We start from the raw sequence: 18843 nt of genomic DNA, 5'->3' as shown, positions 1-18843 counted from the left end.
TGAAACCCTCAGGCGCCAGCTGCCTCCGGGAGTTCGTGGGGCCCCGAGTGAAGTGCTCTTGGTACTGAACTCCTGCACAGGGAAGCCCGATCATTTTGGCACTCCCTGCCGTCCCTTTGATGCTTGCACTCTGCACAACGTGTCCTCTGTGTTGCCATCACACACCAGAACCACATGGGCACTTTGATGGCAGGGGACTGAGTGGGTTGTCCCAGCGGGATTCTCCAAGCTTGTGCTCACCATCACATGCGGGCTAGTTTACTGGTCACTTTCCACATGATGGTCTCACTCACTCTTTCTCAGCACCTGCAAAGGTAGGTCCTGTTGCCCTCCGTTCTGCAGAGAAACTGAGCCAGTGGGGTGATAGCCTAGCAGGTGCTGCTCCTTCTTTGAGCCCACAAACCTCAACGAGCTCCCGGAAGGCACCAGGCCTTTTTGCCCTCCCTGCTTAGAAGTGCAAAGATGAGTAACCCAGGGGGCTCCGTCCCTGATAATCCTGTCTGTGGGCGCTGATGCGTGGCTGGCGTGGTGTTTCCCTGCTCTCCTGTTGTCTCGTTGGATCCTCACAGGTGGTAATTGGTACCCACTTCAGAGATGAATAAACAGATTCAGAGAGGCAAAGAGATTTGCATAGGGTCACAGGGCAAAGCCAGAGGCGGAGCAGGGGTGTCTGATCTGCGGCCCATCCTTCCTTCTGCCCCGGTCCCGTTAACCTTGGCTTTCCTTCCTGGGAAGGGAAGAGACTCATAAGCGTCCACACTGCTCTACTGTGGTGAGGTTCAGAGGTGGTTAGGGAAGGCCCCCAGAGGGGACACCCCCCGAGTGAGTCTGCAAGAATGGGCACCCCCGTTGTACGCCTTCAGTGTGGGCTCGTCACTCTCTGATGGTGGCATGAGAGAGGAGGAGCAAGTACGAGATCAGTGGAGACCCCCGACAGCCCATGCCCACGGCACCACCCCGTCCACAGAGCAGGGCCAGCAGGGGGTCGGTAAGGCCATTCGGATTCAGGACCTTGGGGCCTGCTCGAGGCTGCTCACGGTCTCAGCAGTGGCAGAAAAATGAGGCAGGCGGGGAGCCCAGGAAGCAAACACTTTCCCTTTTGATCTCGGCCACTGTGCTCTGCCCGAACTCGGTGCCACTCCTGTTCCTCCCCGTCCTCTGTGGTTGCAAAAATGTGAACACTGTACAGCCTTATCTCTTTCTGTCTCTCTTTTATTTCAACCATTTCTGAAACTCCAAGAATGTTGCTGACTGAGACGTGTTCTTGCCGACCATGTCCTGTTTGGCTCCTTCTATTGAGTTCCTCGCTTTCGTTTCCCCTTCCTGAGACAGAGGTGTTTCTAAATAAGTATAATGACATATATTTGTCTTCAGACCTCTAACCAGATGCAAGCTGTAGGCTCGTTACCGGCCTGATAAATTTCTCTACCCCGGCATAAAGATGGTCCTCTGGGTCATCATGACCCATCAGTGACAACTGCAACAAAGGGAAAAACACACATGTAGATCCAGCAGCTGAGAGAACCTGGCATGTGAGCATCGATCCGAGAGCGGCTAAGCATGCAGGGGGCAGGCAGATGGATGGCCGGTCAGGGAAGGGATTGTGTGCTGCGTGCAGGCGGCGGGGATTTATCCTGAAGGAGATAGGGACCCCGTCACCTGGCGGTAGCCCTTCCATCCTAGTTATCAGCGGGAGAGTCACTTGGGAAGTCGCAGTGGTGGGTGCACTGTGCTGTCGGTGCCTGGGACCCCCTCCATTAGGCTCCTCCCAGAACAGGTACGGCAGCTGTGAACTACGAAGCAAGAGGAAATTCTTTGAGGAGTGGGGTTCAAAAGGAAACCACAGAAGGCGAGTGGGCAGGGGGAGGTGGGGCGGGGAGGGTGCTTTTGGCTCTTCACAAGTGGGCACAGCCCTGGGCCACTGGGAGAGACGCACCTCTCTGCTTTAGTATTAGGGTATTATTTAGGACCTTTTTGGCTGCCGGTGATGGAAGCACTTTAACTGGTTTAAAGGGGAAGGAAAAAGAACACAGTGGTTGTCATAACTTGCGTATCCAGAGGCGGAGCCTATCGCTGGGGTCCAGGAATCCCAGCCCAGTCAAGACTCTTGTTCTCCATCCTTTCTTTCTTGGTGGACCCACTTCTCCAAAGAGTGGGGACACGGCAGGGGGTGGCCCTGGGCTCTTTGACTTGAGCATCGACCAGGCAAGGAGAAAGATTCTTCCCCCTCACCTCCAGCTTAGGGCTTTATCGCATAGGGTGGATATGTGTTCGGCACCGAAATGGACGCAGCCCAAGGTGCAAGCCCACTGCTGTGGGTCCGCCTCCAGACGTGGGGAGGGGTGTCAGGCAGACGGACCCACAGTAGGTACGTGGCTTCTTTTGGGAATTTAAAGAAAGCTGTGGACCCCCTGATCAGAAGCATGTGCACAGACACAGATGTCTTCAAGCAGTTCCCAAAGCTTATCTGACCCTCCCAGCTGATGATGACCCTGCCTTCGGGAGCCGGGACAGTTGTGCGTGTCAAGCCCAGGCCTCGCTAGCAGATGTGGGAGGCACTCTGGGCTCTCAGCCTTCCCTTTGCCTTTGCTTTTTTCAGGCCAATGAGATGCTCTTCTGTGGACGGAAGCTCACTGCCCAGGAGGCGTGCAGCAGGGGACTCGTGTCCCAGGTCTTCTGGCCAACCACGTTCAGCCAGGAGGTCATGTTGCGGGTCAAGGAGATGGCATCCTGCAGCGCAGTGGTGAGTTCCTGTGTCTTTGTGTGTTTGTCCTTGCAACAGACCCATTTTACCGATACGGGTGATGAGTCTGGAAGGGACTGACTGACTTGCCAGAGGTCACGCAGGGTGTATGTGTCACAATGCCGCAGATGCCTCTTCTCGGTGCCAAGAGCTTAAACCCGGAGAGAGAAAGTGCGCATCCTTAGATATATTCCCCATCATCTCCAGTTTGAAAACCACACAGCAGAGATTTATGCTCTGGGGTAGAGTACGTTGCCTTAAAAGAAAGTCCTAGACACGCACGAAAGCACAAAACATCTGTAGTTTTTAAAGAATATGAGAAAAAAAGGCAAATAAGGACCAAGGGTTTTAAGCCATCCGGGAGATGAGAGAAACCGGCATATCCGCCCTCGTATTTCACTTCTGCCCACTGAGCGCTTGGCACATTTAAACATCACCACTGGACTCTGAAGACACACCGAGAAATGGATAAATAAATAACAGCTCTGCAGAGGCGCCCGATTTTAATTAAGTGTCGATTTTATCTCATAAAAGTCACTCTGAGCACAGTACAGAAATATCCTGTTGAAAGGTGGAGCGGAGGCTGTTCCTGGAGCCACAGGGCTGGTCTAGGAAATGAGAAAGGTGATTTGGGAGAAAAGGGCCCACGTGAGGGAGAGCCTCCGTGTGTGCTCCAGAGTCAGGGGGCTGCTGGGCTGGAGTTACGGGGTCAGACCCGTGAGCACCCCTTCCTTGTCTCCGTCTGCCCGTCGCCCCTCACCCCCAGCCGCCATGGTGCTTCATGATACGCCTCATCGGCCTCGATCGGGCACCTACTGTGTGTAAGCTCTGCTCCCTGGAAGCCAGTGAGGATGATGGAGCGGCCCTGGGCCCGCATCGTTGGTGAACATTTAGTATGGACCACACCTTCTGCTGACCTCTTTCTGTGGATTCTCTTTTAATTTTCCTGATAACTGCGGTGACCAGCTCATCCCACTTGGCCGGGGACCCTTCCTGACTTGACCACAGACAATCCCATGTCTCGGGGATTCCCGGGCAGAAAAAAGCCGATGACCTCTAGGATCAGCTACCCGGAGACGCGTGTAGAAATTCGCAGCAGAGGAAGTGGTGTGAGTGAGGTCACAGGAGTCCGAAAACTCCTGCGGGGTTTAGGCAGCGGCTCATAGCAGTCTATGCAGGTACACGGGGTGTTGGAGGGACATTGAAGCTGAAAAGGAAGGTAGGACAAAGGCCTCAAGGTTCCCCCCCCACCCCCCCGCCCCGCCCCAGCCTCCGCAAGGAGTCTCGCCTTTGGGCAGTGGACGTACTCAGGGGAACAAGCTGTTGAAGAAACACTGCCAGGAAATGTCTCCTGTCAACAGTCCTGAAATCAGGAGCTTTGGGGTGAGCTGCCCGAGAAAGGAATCTGCCCTACGGCTTGGGAGACGGTGTTCTGCAGGGTAATGCCTGTGAGGCAGGAGGCGGCCTCCAGCCCAGGCCGAGGAGGAAGACCCCAGCTCCCTGCCGGCCGGCTTGAGCAAGGGAGCTCCTGTCTTGCTTTTCCTATCTGAAAGCACGTTGGGAGAGCGTGAAGCGAAACCTTGACATCAGCACAGGATGGTCGCGGCCGGTGCGAGGATGCCTGGGGCCTGACGGTCCCACGGCGGCTGTGCCCAAGCGAGGCAGCGGTCCGTCCGGGGCAGCCAGGTGACTGCAGGCCACGTCCGTCACGGAGCCCCGGGCACCTGGACTTCCTTTATCCGTCATGTGGTGACCCAAATACTACCTGTTTATGGAGTTATCGTGAGGAAGAAATGAGAGAAAGCAGGGAGAGTACTTCTCAGGCAGCCTGTTGGTCAGTAGTGATTGTGGTGGCCTTGCTGTTATTACTCTGATCTGGTCGTTGTCGTTGTCGGGTCGTTGTCACTCATCACTCTGATGAGGATCATTACCATTATTACCACTCGTACCAACGTCTCTGCTCTTGTTGCTGTCCTCGGACATCACTGTCCTAACACCATGGCCTCGTCACCACCATCGCCCTTCTCACCACCACATTGCTAACATTAATTACCATTATTGTTGCTACTGTAGTACTGTGGCATTATTACTATCTGTCATCGCTGTTCTCACCCTTCGCTGCAATTACTGCAAATTGTTATTGATTAGTGCCACGATCGCCACTGATGTTGGGCCGATGGCTACTTTGACAGCCGTCCGTGTCCGTTCGTTATCTTACTCCGTGGTTCCAGCCATCCTTAAGCCAGGTGTCATTGTTGCTGTTTCACAGGTGACAGAGAAGCACGGGGAGGTGAAGTCGGGTGCCTCCCAATCTTTTTCATGCTGCCTGTACAGAATGATACTGAGTTTGTGTCAGGCCCTCGGGGAAAGGACAAAGCTCTTGCGGTCGGGGGTAACATGGGCCCCCACCCCCACCCCGGCCATCCCAGGGGCCGAGGGCTCAACATCTTGGCATGCCTGGAATCCATCCCTGGCATCGCTGGGGTCACGGGCCTGGGAAGTTCCGGACTACAGGAGGCAGTCTCTTCTGGCTTTGGGCATCGGAAGGTTAGCTGGTGCTTCATAGGCCAAGTACGTTCTCCTGGAGCAGAGTTCCCGGGGCCGGCTAACGAGGCTCATGCGTTTCCCTTCAGGTGTTGGAGGAGTCGAAATGCCTCGTTCGGAGCTTCCTGAAATCTGTGCTCGAAGACGTGAACGAGAAAGAATGCCTCATGCTCAAGCAGCTCTGGAGTTCTTCCAAGGGCCTGGATTCCCTGTTCAGCTACCTGCAGGACAAAATTTACGAAGTCTGAGGAGCCCCCGGGCCGCTCGCCCCCACGCTCGAGGGCACCTGACTTCCAGCGTTGCGCCGTGCCTCGGAGATCGGAGCCCAGAGTGTGCTGGCTGAGGGGTCCGTCAAGGTGTCTCTCTCGTGTCCATTTCCTCCTGTCCTTTGGTTGTTCTGCATTGGTTTGATTTTGTATAACAGATGGGAAACTCCGCATACTTGGCCTCCCCCCGGGCCCTCCCCCCACCCGCCCTTCCGCTGGCTAGAGAGCTATCGAGGGCTCTATCTTCCCAGGCCTCTGCCAGTCGGTCCCCACTCGCCGAAATGCACCACCCTGGTCCAGGAAGGGGAAGAGCGGTCTCCCCCTTCCTTCTGACTCAGGCTGCGTCTACACAGTGCCTCTGCTTTGGAGACTTGGCTGTATGGCTCTCTCCGGTTAAGTGCAGATCCGGTGACAGGGGACGGTCCATCTTAGGGAATTTCCAGACCGATGAGCGAAAACGGTTGTGTAGAGCCAGCCTCACTGTTCTCTCTGATGCAAATCTGTGTGACTTTTAGGGCTTGGTCTTAAAACCCAGTTGAGCGATTTGCAAACCCAGATGTTGTACGTTTAGGAATGTTTTGTTAAATATATATTTTTAAAACAATGTAAGTGGAAATTCTGATAATTTATGTGTATTATATGTAAAGCTAGTTTTACAAAAACATGAACTACTAGGAAAAATTGTTTTTCTTTAATCAACCTTATTTAATTTATTTATTTTCGTTTATGTATTATGATATCTGTTGTCGACACAGATATTATTTTCATACTGCCCCGGACCAAATCCCACACGAGGTTCATGCCGTTTGGTGCATTCTAGCAATGAACCATGCAGAATTAAAATTCAGAGAGATGTAAGTGAAAGGATCCCTGTGGGTAGAAGGAATAGCTTTGCAGATCCTCGTCATGTAAAATGGTTCTCAGCTGTAATAATTGCATACTTGTTGTTGGGAGAAATTATGGGAGAGTTTTTTTCTTCACTCTGCTGCCTTGAAGGAGATGAAGGGGCCTCCGGCCTGAATGGTACTGAGACAGACCCAGTCCCTAATTTGTGACGTCAGGAAGAGCTGATCGGCTCTGATCAGCTGATCGGGGGGGCGAAACAGACGGTTTCCTGTCTCCTTCTGGCCCTTTCTCTTTTCAAGGTGAGCAGATACAATGGGAGGGGATTCACGGCCCCGAGCTTTGTGTTTTAAGAACAGGTTGAGCTTCTACACTGTGGCTAGAGACGTGGTCTTGTAGACGGTGCGTGTGGAGTTCATCTGGACGCGATCCTTACAATGGCCGTGGTTCCCTCTACAGACAGCCTCCCTCCTTTTGAGTTGCCCATGACCTCAGGAGGGTCAGGGAAGAGGAAGCTTCTTGCCTTCCCCTCCCTTCTTCTCCTGTCTCTGCTTGGTCCCCGTGGGATCCTGCAGGAACCACAGACCTAGGCTGTAAGGGATTACTCTAGGGAAACACCTGCTTTTGCCCAGATGCCTGCTGTCCCATCTCCGCTTGGGTCTGTCTCTTCCTCTGGGAAACCAAATGTATGCTTTCCCCAAGCCCCTGGACAGACATCGTTCCCGTGTGTTGTGCGGATAATCTCTTCACCACTGCTAAATCCTCTGAAGAAAGAGCCCCGTGCTTTCTGTGTACTTTTTGGGGGCAGATGGGTTTCTGTCTATAGAAGCAGTGTCTGGATTCTTGTTAGGGTTGGCAGAGGATGTTTGGAAGTTCCTTTGGATCAATGTCCACCTCTCTTCTCTGCTGAAAGAACCTGAAATCCTGTAGCTTTGGACATATCACAGATCCAAACTTCTGAACATTTGAAGGATCTCTGATGATAAGGTAAGAATATGAAACTGTTACTCAGGTAGATTTCCTGGCCGTCAGTTTGTCGGTTCTGGGTACCACAGGAGGTGTCTTAAAAGACGGTCTGTGTTTTGGTTGTTTCTATACAGTCTATTCGAGGAGGATGTTCCACCAATTGGGCAGAAGTAGGTTAAATCTCTTTGCTGTGGGGTAGACCGCATGGCTGAATTCTCCACTTTCTGGATGGTTGTTTTGATACTGTGAAGATGAAATCGAGGTAACTTTTAGCAATTTGACCTGGGATGGAAAATGCCAGAGCTGTGGATGTGTCAGGGTTTATCCTAACAGCTTTCTCGAGATGGAGCGGGGGGCGGGGGGCGGGGCGGTGCTCCGGCTGTCACTTCTTATCTTCGGTCACAGAGCCCTCTCTCCACCCATAGCACCCTTTCTCCCCTCTCTGAACCCTGTTTTACCTCCACACCACCCTGTCTGTCCCTTTCCAGAGCCAGGGCAGGTCTCTGAGGAATTGTGCCTGCTCTTGGCAGACCTAACCCAGAATGACCTTTGGGGTTGGAAGAACAGATACGGGTGGGAAGTTAGTTGAGAGTACTTCTTCAGTCAAGGAACCTTCTAGGCAACCCACTCCTTGCCATCCTGTCAGCCATGCGTTAGAACTCCCCTCCCTTCTCTGCTCCAACCCCTGGTGGTCAGCACCCAGCGTCTCGTGGTGGAAGTGCCGGACTTAGTTCCGGTTCCAAGAGGACTTTGTGCAGAACTTTGCCAAGTTGGTCAGAGCTCCCGACCATTCAGAAACCACACTCTAGTGCCCTTGCGCCCCACATTCCCCTTCCTGCGTTCAAATAATGTCTGTGGGCAAAAACTGTCAAGAACTACCCTCTAAGAATGAAATTGGGTAGCTTTGAGAAGGCAGCAGAGAACTGATTTAAAATGTTATTCTTGTTCACTGTAGACTAAACTAGGAAGTGTTCTCTCTGAAGCATGACAATAGGTTTTTTTTCCATATGAAGTTCGGTATGAGGATGGGAAAGTAGTGATCAGAATGGACCCTGATCAGTACAACTGTAGCTCCAAATATCCACGTTTAAAAATAGCCTTGACTGAATGCTGAATGGCGTTTCCCATTAATTGTTGGTTTAGAAAATTTTGTAAACTTTTTTTAATTTGGAATTGAGTCACATTCATGCAATTTTCCAATCTAGTTTCTGTGGAAAACACTTTTTTAAGAGAAACAAAGAGAAACGTCTTCAAATCTTCCTAAGTGAATATTTAAAATGCAGAATTGCTTCTCTTCTGTGTTTCTGGATTCAGACACTTAGATCTGTTGTACATATTAGTTTAGACACTCTCACTAATATACACAGTATTTAAGACTCTAAATGAGATTTCTTAAGTATTTTATTTTATTCTCTGTAAATGGTTTTGTATAATCTTTAAAAATCTACACTTTGCCTTTGTAGATATTTAAGGGAAACCATTTGGGGGTTGTCTTGCATGTATATTTTTGTTGTAGATAAGTGTTGCTCAGTTATTTCTGCAAATTTTGGTTGAAATGCTTACAGACTTTAATACAGTATCTATTTTCAGAATATAAACTTTTATATTTCTGTGATAAGTTAGGATATGCGTTTTAGGCAATCTTTTCCATTAATATCACTTGTTCTTTCAAAAAATAGCATACTGGTTTGTTGCCAATGGTTTCATTTCGTTTTCTCATTAGAATCTACTGCTCTCGTGTTGTCAGAGAGCAGGTTTAATCTTCTTTTTCTCAAAGTAGTTGAGTTTGAAGCATCATTTGAAAATGTATTGAATTTGTGGATAAGCCTTACCATTAGGATCAGTAAATTTGCCAACCTTTGCAACTACATATGTAGTTTAGGACCTCCCCATAAAGTCTCACTGTGTGGCAGTTGATGGAGTCTGCGAACAGAGCCTTAAGCTTGTTGCAAAAAAAATAAAAATAAAAATAAGGGTAATACGGGTTGTTTCTTCCAAGCAACGTAAGCCATGTTGATGGACTCAGTGCAGTCTGTAAGTCATGGCTAATCCGAAGAGTTTGGTTGAGCTGATGGCAGCAGGGGCCAGATAGGCACCTTGGTGATTTATCTTTCACCATACGAATGGACCGAGGACAGGTTTTCCGGAGCCACCTTCGTACTATTCACGTGGTTTAGACATGGTCACAGGGAGGGCTTGCTGGTCTATCATTTGTTCTGAACAAATGGCATTTCCTGCTCTTGACCTTGGCGGTTGACCCCGGGTCCCTTGTGGTTGACCTGGAACCATCCAGCCTGGCTGAGGTCAGCACTCCTTGAGAGGTGTTAACAAAGTTTACATGTGAGTCTTACTGTGTAGACAATCTGAAGTCAATTTCAGTTACGTAATCAGCATTCCCACGTGCCCTGAGTGTCTTATCGATGAACTGTGCGTGTTAAGCCATACTAAACCTGAGTTTAGCAGGGCAAAGGCAAACTAGATGAAGAACATCACATCAGCTGAGTCCTTTCACCAGGGGCCGTTTTAATGGAGTAGAAGTCGCGGAGCTCATCGGCGGTGCATCCACTGTGTCCGAGGCCTACCAAAACCATCTGGGATTTGGACTTAAAGTTTTGCAAAAACTTATGATTCCTTTCAGTTGGCTGCACTTGCGTAGCTACCAACTGATTCTCCTCACGAAGGCTTTACAGGTGACTCGAGACCAGAGCTGTTGTATGGCTGAAGTCAAGTTATTATGCTCAGCTCTAGTAAGCGTTCACACAGTCTCCCATCAGGGTGGAGATTTGCTTCCAGTGTTTGCAGTGTGTGAGGCAGTCAGAAGAACTGACGTCTGATCTTAAGCCTCAGCTCTGGTGTCTCCCTGGGTTAACCATGCCTCATTGGCCCAGCACCTGGCCTGACGCTGGAGCTCGTTCAGGGGGCTCTGGGAAGTTTGGAGGGTGTAGAACGTTCCATCTGGTATTAAATTTGTCCCTGTGCCATGAGTCCCAGCTGGAAGTCATTTTGCTGATGTCCACATTGACAGGATTGTGAAAATATTGCCTTTCATAAAACCAAGGACCAAAGAATTCCATTATTCCAACAAAACCCGAGTTTCATAGACTGTGGGCACATCCAGACAGAGGTGTGCGTGCTTTATGGCACAGAGAAGCTGCTCGCTTCCGCCAGCCTGGCTGGCCGTGCAGAGGGATTTATCACCTTGAGAAGGCTCTGGAAGATGAGTTTCTCAGATTGAAACTTGCTATCTCAGGTGGGTGTTTCTGCTGTGCAGTCCCAGCCTTTATCCATATCATGGAAGGTGGAGGTCTGGCATTCTTCCAGATGACCTGACCAGTGTAGACTGTTCCATCTGAATGGGAACCTCCAGTGTGAGTTTTAAAAAATGTGTCTACACTGTGCAACATCCCACAGTTGCCAAATTTCCACCTCCTTTTGTTCTTCATTGACCCATTCCAATGTCCTGTTTGGCATGAGAAGAATTTCCCTCAATTCTCACACCAAGGGATGCCCCATTTCTCGTTCATGATGAAATCACCGATCCATTAACTGGTTGAGAAATGATCGACACTGACGAAGGGACATTCTAGTGGTAAGGCTTATTACCAAACTTCTGATAATGAAGCAGGCTACCAAAAACTTATCCAGCCCACCCTAAGAGTGTTTGGATTTGATCATGGGTGTAGCACACACACCGAAATCCAAGGAGACCTTTCCAAATTAGGCTACTTGTTTTATTTTGCCAGGTTATCATGGGAGAGTCTTTAACTAGTTCTGAATATTTGTAAGTATGAGTACTTCATAGAATTATAAAGCAGGTACAGCTGACCCTTTCTCACTGCGTTGTAAATATTTCCCGAGACTGGGTGCAGTCCTGAGGGATAATAATCTTCTGACTTATCAAATGCTGACTGTCTAGAGCAAATTGTACACTCTCTTTGTGAATGGTCCTGTAACGTGTATGAACACATTTCTGGGTGCCTTAGAAGTTGTATTTTTCATGTGTGCTAATATGCAGTATTTATACATTGTGAGAAGCTGCTTTGAATAAAAAGGTTGAAACTTCGTCAGCATTTGCTTGTGTGCGTGAAACTCACAAACCTGTGGTTTCTGAACAGGGAAGTTTCTGGGCTCCCAGGGGGTTGAAACCCCTGATACTTCTAGGTTGTGTCTGGGTTCCCGGCTTGAGGCTTCAATGATTCGGGCTGGTAGCTACTGGGCAGCAACAACTTGACACTAGAGGACTGTAGAATGGGGGTGGGGGATGGATTATCTTTCATGGGGGGTTGGTAGGAGCATTCATCCCTTCCCTGGTATGCGTGGAAGGTTACTTGCACAGGGCTGCCTCCTCACCAGAGATGACCCCCATAGAGCTTGACCTTGCACAACCGTAGCCGCCATATGTGGCTGGCGACAATTTTTGTCACTGTGGAATTATGTAAAGTCCTTCCATGCGCGTGATCTTGTTGCTTCAATCATCACCACGTGGCTCTTATGAGATGCACGCTGTGGTGGGGGGGGTGGCCAGGCCTCCAAGGCCTGGCCCCCCGGCGACATCCCAGGGGCTGCGGGAGAGGAAGAAGGAGTTTTTCCAGGGATCTTGGCCAACAGGGGATCCTGGGAAAGGGATCCGCCCAAGGTCAAGGTCTAACCGTTCGTCTGTCCAGCAGCAGTGTTGAGCCTCCTGCTCTGTCTCGGGTGCCACATTGGTGCCGGAAGGCAGGGATTACTCAGTCCCTGTCACACAGGAGCTTGGGGTCTAGGATCATTGGAAAAGTGGGTCATCTCGCCACGATTCTCAAACTCTCCACGAGGCAGTAATGGAGAGGACGCCTTCCCGTCTGATTGTGAGTGCCCTCAGAGTGGAGAAGATGGTGTACCACTCATCGCTCTTGTTCCCTCGGGCCATCCGTCGGTCCACGTGGGCCAGCCAGCCTTGGCTGGAGCCCAGGATCTTCCCTCTGCTGGCCATCCTGCCCTTTTTCTTTCCGTTGTTTTTGGTGTCCTCATCATTGTCTTTGTTGTTGCTCTATGTGCCTCTTTGCCCTTTCTGCAAGGTCCTGACTCCGTCCTGAGTGGTCAAGATCACGCCTGGAAAGCCCTTTTCTTCTAACTGCCTCTGGTCTTTCCAGCAGCCTGGACGAGGCCTTTCGATGTCCCGAGTGTGACGTCTATAAGACAAACCTTGTGCCATTGGCTTCCTCTCACAGCTGAACTCTGATGGGACCTTCCTGCTCAAAAACCCTTTCACCAAATAGCTGAGGAAACAAAGAACAGAGAGGGGCTGGGACTCACATGTGGTCAGTTAAACGACTCACCAGTGTAGTGAATAAGCAGGAATGGAGTGTAACCCCCCAAAGCAACTTTATTTCTTTTCCCCACGTCCCCTCTAAGTCTGGTTCGTGGGATACCCCTGATCCTAGATGAAAACACAAACAGGCTGCGGGGCCTTTCTGGTAAATCACAGTTCCCTAAAGTCACAAACACGGTCTCAATTCAATAATTATGGGGGCGGGAGGGATAGGCAAAATAGGGGAAGGAGAGTAAGAGGTACAAAGTTCCAGTTACAAAAGAGATAACTCACAGGAATGAGAAGAACAGCATAGGGAATGTGGTCAATAGTATTGTGATAACTTTGTGTGGTGACAGTTACTACACTTATTGTGGTGAGAATTGTGTAATGTACCGAATTGTTGAATCATTATGTTATACACCCAAAACTAATCAAATATCATATGTCAACTATACTTGAATTAAAAAAATAGTTGATTAAAAAGTGGCCATGTTCCGTTTAAGAATCAAGGTTGTCGATGTTGTTCAAGGTTAAGGCTTCACTTTAGCTGAGCCTCACTGCCTTTTCTGGTTGTGTTAGGGGAGAGCAGGGAAGAGGTGACAGGGACCAAACTGTGCTGTTGCCTGATGGGGTTTTTGTTCCGTGGGCCTCACAGGTATTTATACCTGACTCACTCTCTCAGGGAACTTGTATGGGTTTCTGGACAACCTCCTTCAGTTGATGGTGGCCAGTCTCTTAAAATTGCTGAATGAACCCTATATGATCAGCCTTCAGTCTCTCTCCAGCCCCCCAGGAATCTGGTTCTACAGCCGGTTCCCAGATGAAGTCTTTTGGCCCCTTGAGGGCAAGACAATCCCCAAGGCAGCTCTTTGCCACGCCTGGGTCACATGTGGCTCGTGGCAACCTCAGGCATTTTCTATGCAAGCAGATGCTAACTCCTGAACATCAGCGACTGCCTCACTGGTGGAGTAGTTGGTCAGCCTAGGTCTCTTGTCGCAGAATTTCTCAGGCATGTGTCAGATGTCAATCCACTGTATCCCCTAAGTTTTAGGGGGTGCATATAAAAGCACCCCATTCTGAAGCCCCATTCCCCTTTGATTTCAGACAAAAAGGGAGGCATTCTCATTTACTTTCCAGGTGTGTGCGTGCCATGGTGGGTGGAATTTCCAAAGAAATTCTTATAAAACCCTTCTTAATAAATGTTAGATGTGTTGCCCCTAGAAACTACTCAGGATCTTATAAGTGTTGAGTTCAACATGTTGCTGAGTATGGGAGGCACATGCTGTAGGGCCTTGTGGGTCGTGGTAAAGACTCAACTTACCCTGTAAGTGAGGATGGGAGCCCCAGGAGGATCTGGAAAGGAGTGGCCTGGACTGACTTGTGATGTAACAGATCCGCCCTATGACGATAGGCAAAAGTGGGGTGAGGGCAAGGAAGCCGGAAGGAGACTTGCAATTGTCCATCTGCCTGTGATGAAGGCTTGAATCAGAGGTGGGGCGGTTGAGGTGCTGAGAAGGAGTGAGGTCCCGAGCTTGTTTTGAAGGCAGACCAAGATCTGGTTGTGGAGTCCGGGAGAGAGAGGAGTCAAGGGCGAACCTGGGACTGGGGACATGAGCAGCTGAAAGCTGGAATTGCCCCTAACTGAGGCAGGTAGAGCTCTGGGCTTTGGGAGAGCAGGTCTGAGTGGGGGGTACCAGGAGCTCTGCCAAGACCTGGTGTCACATGCACAGGTGTTTGACCTTGCTCTGTCTTTGGGGATCACACCTGTGTCTGCCTCACAGGGATTTTTTGTTTTTAATGATTAAATGACATTTACACACACACATATTTGTATTATATATGAGATTTTATATATATAAGATGTATTAAAATATATAAATGACAAATAAAATTGGATTGTATATATAATATTTAAAACAGTTGTTGGCATATATATATCCTTTTTAATGATTATATCAGATTTGCGTAACGAGATTTGTATATGTATAAATGAAATTATATACATTGTATTTAAAGTACTTGATTACATATAGTCACTAATGGTTAAATGAGATTCTTACATATAAGCAAGATTTTATATATATAAGATTTATATAAATGAAATTATATGCAAATATCATTATATATAATTTTTAGAACAGCTGGCAGATAGTCACAAGTGATTTAATGTGATTTACATATATGTGATGTTTTACATATATAAGATTTACACAAATATATGGAAGATATAAATGAGCCTATATACATACATAAATGAGATTTTACCTAAATATAAAATGTTCTGAAAACTTGTTGGTACATAACCACTCTGTAGTGATGAAATGAGTTTTATGTATATGCATGAGATTATGTATGTATTAGATTTATTTAAAATATGAGGTTGGGGGGGCACCTGGGTGGCTCAGTCGGTTAAGCGACAGACTCTTGGTTTCAGCTCAGGTCATGATCTCGTGGTTCATGAGTTCGAGCCCCGCGTTGGGCTCTGTGCTGGCAGCGTGGAGCCTGCTTGGGATTCTATCTCCCTCTCTCTTTGCTCCGCCTGTGGTCTTTCTCTCTCTCAAAATAAATAGATAAACTTAAAAAAAAATAAAATATGAGATTAGATAGATAGATACCTACGTAATACCCCCCTCCCTTATCTTCAGGACCACTGTTGGCCCACCATTGCTGCTTAATCGATAGTAGCCGTATTAGTACTTATTCTGGCAACTGCCGTGGGCAGAGGCTGGGGACGCCAGTCAGGGAGCTCAGTGCAGATGTGTTCTGGTGCGAGTATATGCAGGCTCGGGCCCATATGAGCAGGACGGGTCAAGTCCTTCTGGTTTCTCACATGAGGACTTGTTCCTGATGGTAGCCAAATGGAGTGTTGCCCCCAGAGAAGCTCCCTGGCTCTGACACCCTGGCATGTTCTCCTCCTTTGCTGGTCCTTGCTGGCCCCTGTGTCCCCATCTGCTCGTGGGGCTCGCACTGCCTTTCCTGGGGTGGCCGCGAGGATTAAATAGGAGCCGCGTGAGACCCGGCGCACCTTCCCTCAAGGGTTCCGTAGAGCAGCCCCATCAGAAGCCCTCAGAAGCCCTTGAGTTCTGAGGTGTCCAGGGAGACGTGTACCTCTCCATCCTCCAGGTCCTTTCCTGGAAATGCAGATGTGGTGGCACCGGACCAGAGATGGACCGGGAGCCTTCCTAAGCTGGGGTGCGAATGAGTGTCCTTCAGGCACGGAGCCAAGCGGGGAAGTCGGCATCCGGGAGGGGATGAGCCCAATCAGGGCACCAAGTTGGAGTGGCTGGCCTAGGGCCAGCACCCAGTGACAGAGTGGACAGCAGGGACAAGAGCCACTGTGGGACGTTCAGGATGGAGGGGAGGAGGGGGACTCGGTGCTCTGTCATAGGATGACTGCCATCTTGCCCAAGGCTGGGGAGGCCGCCAGGTGGGTGTGAAGTGCCATTGTGTGTATGAATCAACAGTTCCTCCTCCAGGACCGTGTCAATTCGTAAGAAACGTGGGGAGATTTTGCTGAGAAGCAACTGCCGAAATCAAAGACCAGAATGTTAGAGATGCGTAGGCCATAGTGGAAAGAGCGTGATTTGAAGTCACGCAATCTTGAGATTGAACTCTCTCCTTTGGTTCCAGTGTATGACACAGTCTTGATTTCCTGATCTGTACAATGGACACCATAGCTCCTACTACAGGTTATCATGAGGCTTATGTGAGCTGGAGGCAGAAGGAGCCTGGAAGAGAGGAGCAGGTGTGTCCCCTAACTGTTGATTCCCTGACATTCACCTTCTCCCCTTTCCCATAAAAGCAATGGAAACCTGGTTGAAGAGTGAGGGAGGGCAGGAAGGGGCCACCTGGGAGGCAGAGAGGGTCCCTGGGAGACTGTCATCAGAGAAGACATCCAAGCTGTGTAATTCGAGAAGTGCCAGGAGACCCCTCCCACATGGAAAATCCCCCAGCCAGATGGTGACTTGGGGGTTGTAACTTAACACCTCCTGCATTAAGGGCTTTAAAAATGATCTGTGACCGGGGGAGGGTTGGGGTCTGCAGGTTCCACCCCCCGTGTGCAGAGGAAAACACGTGCACGCACTCCTTGAGCACTGAGGGTCATGCCTGTTGGGTGACGGTGGGGACGCTGGTCCTTGGAGTTTCCACCGATTGTTGAACACAGAGCCCTGGGCTTTGCCAGGACAGCTGGCAAAGGAGGTGTCTCGAGGAGACAGGGGACCTGATGGGTTCTAGCCTCATGACACAGTCGGTGTCCCAGGGTGCCACCTACGCAGCCACACTTGTTCACATTCACTTCCAAAGAGAGGTGTGTGAGCTGCTCTCATAGCCACTTGGAGGGTAACAAGCATTTACTGATAATGAAGAGAAAATGCAGACATTGTTGGCCAATTCCTAGAGGAATAGATCTGTGTTTGATGATTTTTTTTTTTTTTTGAAGTCTTACGATTCTGTCTTTACAATGGTGTCTACACTTGGCCATATTCCCTATTTGATGGTGGAGTTTCTCTCCCCCTTCTCCTCCTCCCAGAGCCTTAGCTGTGCATTCTGCCTCAAAGCAACAGCCCCAGGGCGGCAGGAAGGGCATGCCATCTGGGATCAAATAGAGCTAGGTTCAGATTCTACCTCAGGCACCATGTGGAGTCATGTGATGGATGACACAACTTCTCTTGGCTTCAGATACTTCTAGGTCTTGTTAAGGATTCAGAAGTAGCACGCAGACTCACTGTTGGATCACATGCACCATGTGAGGTTAGCTCCTTATTTATAAGGTATAGCAGGAATTCCAACTTACTTATTTGTCTATTTGTCTTTTCATGCTGAAATAATTCCAGACTCACATAAAGGTTGCAAAAATGGTACCCCCCCATCTCACCCACCCTTCACCTCGATCCCCCAAATGATAACATCTTCTATAAGCATGGCACAGTTCTAACATTCAGGATATTAACATTAATAACAATGTTATGAACTGATGATTTAGATTTTACCCTTTGTCCCATGAATGTCCTTTTTCTGGCCTAGAATCCAATCCAGGATCACACATCATCTTTACTTGTCCTTAGTCTCCTTCTAATCTGGAACCATTCCTTCACCTTCCCGAGATGTTCCTGACCTTGACAAATTGAAGAGAGTGTAACAGGCTTGTTATATTTTATAGGGTGCCCCTAGATTTGGGGTTGTCTCATCTTTCCCCGTTCTGAATTTCAGGCTATGCATTTTTGGCACGAAAACCACAGGAGTGATGTTATGTCTTTCCCAGTGCCTCATATCCAGAGGCACACTGTCTACTCGTTCCCGCACTCGTGACGCCGACTTGATCCGTTTGGGTTTAGATTTCAAGGCTTCTCTTCTTCCTGTTGCTCCATGTAACCCACATTCTGATTTCTGTCCACTGAGCTCAAACTGTCAGAAGCGATATTGCTGTCAAAGCAGTGGCAACTTACATTAAATGCTATTACAACTCAAGATGTTGCCTTCACACTGTGAGTTTACTTGAGGGAAAACACCAGTTCTGAATTTCCAGTGTTTTTGTATCTTACACAGAGAAAAACCCAAGATGAAGTTCATTGAGTGAATAAATAAATAAAATAATGAACAAATGAATGAATGAGATTCTCAGTTCAGTTTTCTCCTTAAGGGCAGGAAAATATACCTTATTTATCCCTTTGTCTTCTGTAAAAAGCAGGTGCTCAATTCAATGTGAGTGAATAAAACTTAATCCTCTGGTGGATATGTCCTTACTTAGGGGAGGAAGGAAAAAATGGCTGTTTTATCTAAACAAAAAATTTTTTGCAGCCCTTCCTTTTTCTTTTCTAAATAAAGGTGTTTCTACTTTGATCCGGAGTGTGTAAAAATAAACGATTTTCTCTCTTTGGTTATTCCTGGTGTTTTTGGCAGATGGAGACCAAGACTATTTAGTTGAAGAAGGCTGCTTAATGATCTGGGGCTGTGGTAGGCAGACTTCTGAGATGGCCTCAAAATTCCCACCCCGTGATGGTCATGCCTTGGCTTTCAGTGTGGGTGGGCCTGCCCCAGTCAGGCGAACCTTTATGGGACTAGAGGTCAGAGATGGAAAACTGAGATATTCAGAGCTGAAGGAGATTTTCTCCTGTTGGCCTAGAAGGACCAAATGGAGAAAATCCCGTGGCAGCGAGTGGCGGGAGGTCTCTAGGAGCTGAGATCAACCA

At 48.9% G+C, this 18843-nt stretch overlaps 1 protein-coding gene and 1 long non-coding RNA gene across 2 annotated transcripts in view; both read left to right on the top strand.

The window, feature by feature from the left end:
- The window catches only part of CDYL2 (chromodomain Y like 2), a 168313-nt gene extending 156888 nt beyond the window's left edge, over positions 1–11425 (top strand). The window contains exons 6-7 of the mRNA XM_023244944.2: positions 2600–2743; positions 5377–11425. Coding sequence (XP_023100712.1) covers positions 2600–2743; positions 5377–5535 — 303 coding nt within the window. The 3' untranslated portion in view covers positions 5536–11425. The remainder of the gene's footprint in view (positions 1–2599; positions 2744–5376) is intronic.
- A 3741-nt stretch (positions 11426–15166) lies between these two features.
- LOC109494689 lies at positions 15167–18534 on the top strand. The gene is made up of 3 exons (XR_002738480.2): positions 15167–15844; positions 16283–16397; positions 17864–18534. It is a non-coding gene; the product is annotated as an uncharacterized LOC109494689 (long non-coding RNA).
- The last annotated feature ends 309 nt before the right edge of the window (positions 18535–18843 follow it).

This window comes from Felis catus, chromosome E2 (assembly GCF_018350175.1).
Source record: "Felis catus isolate Fca126 chromosome E2, F.catus_Fca126_mat1.0, whole genome shotgun sequence".
Lineage (NCBI taxonomy): Eukaryota > Metazoa > Chordata > Mammalia > Carnivora > Felidae > Felis > Felis catus.
Note: the sequence above shows the minus strand (reverse complement) of the source record. Positions and strands in the feature narration are given on the sequence as shown.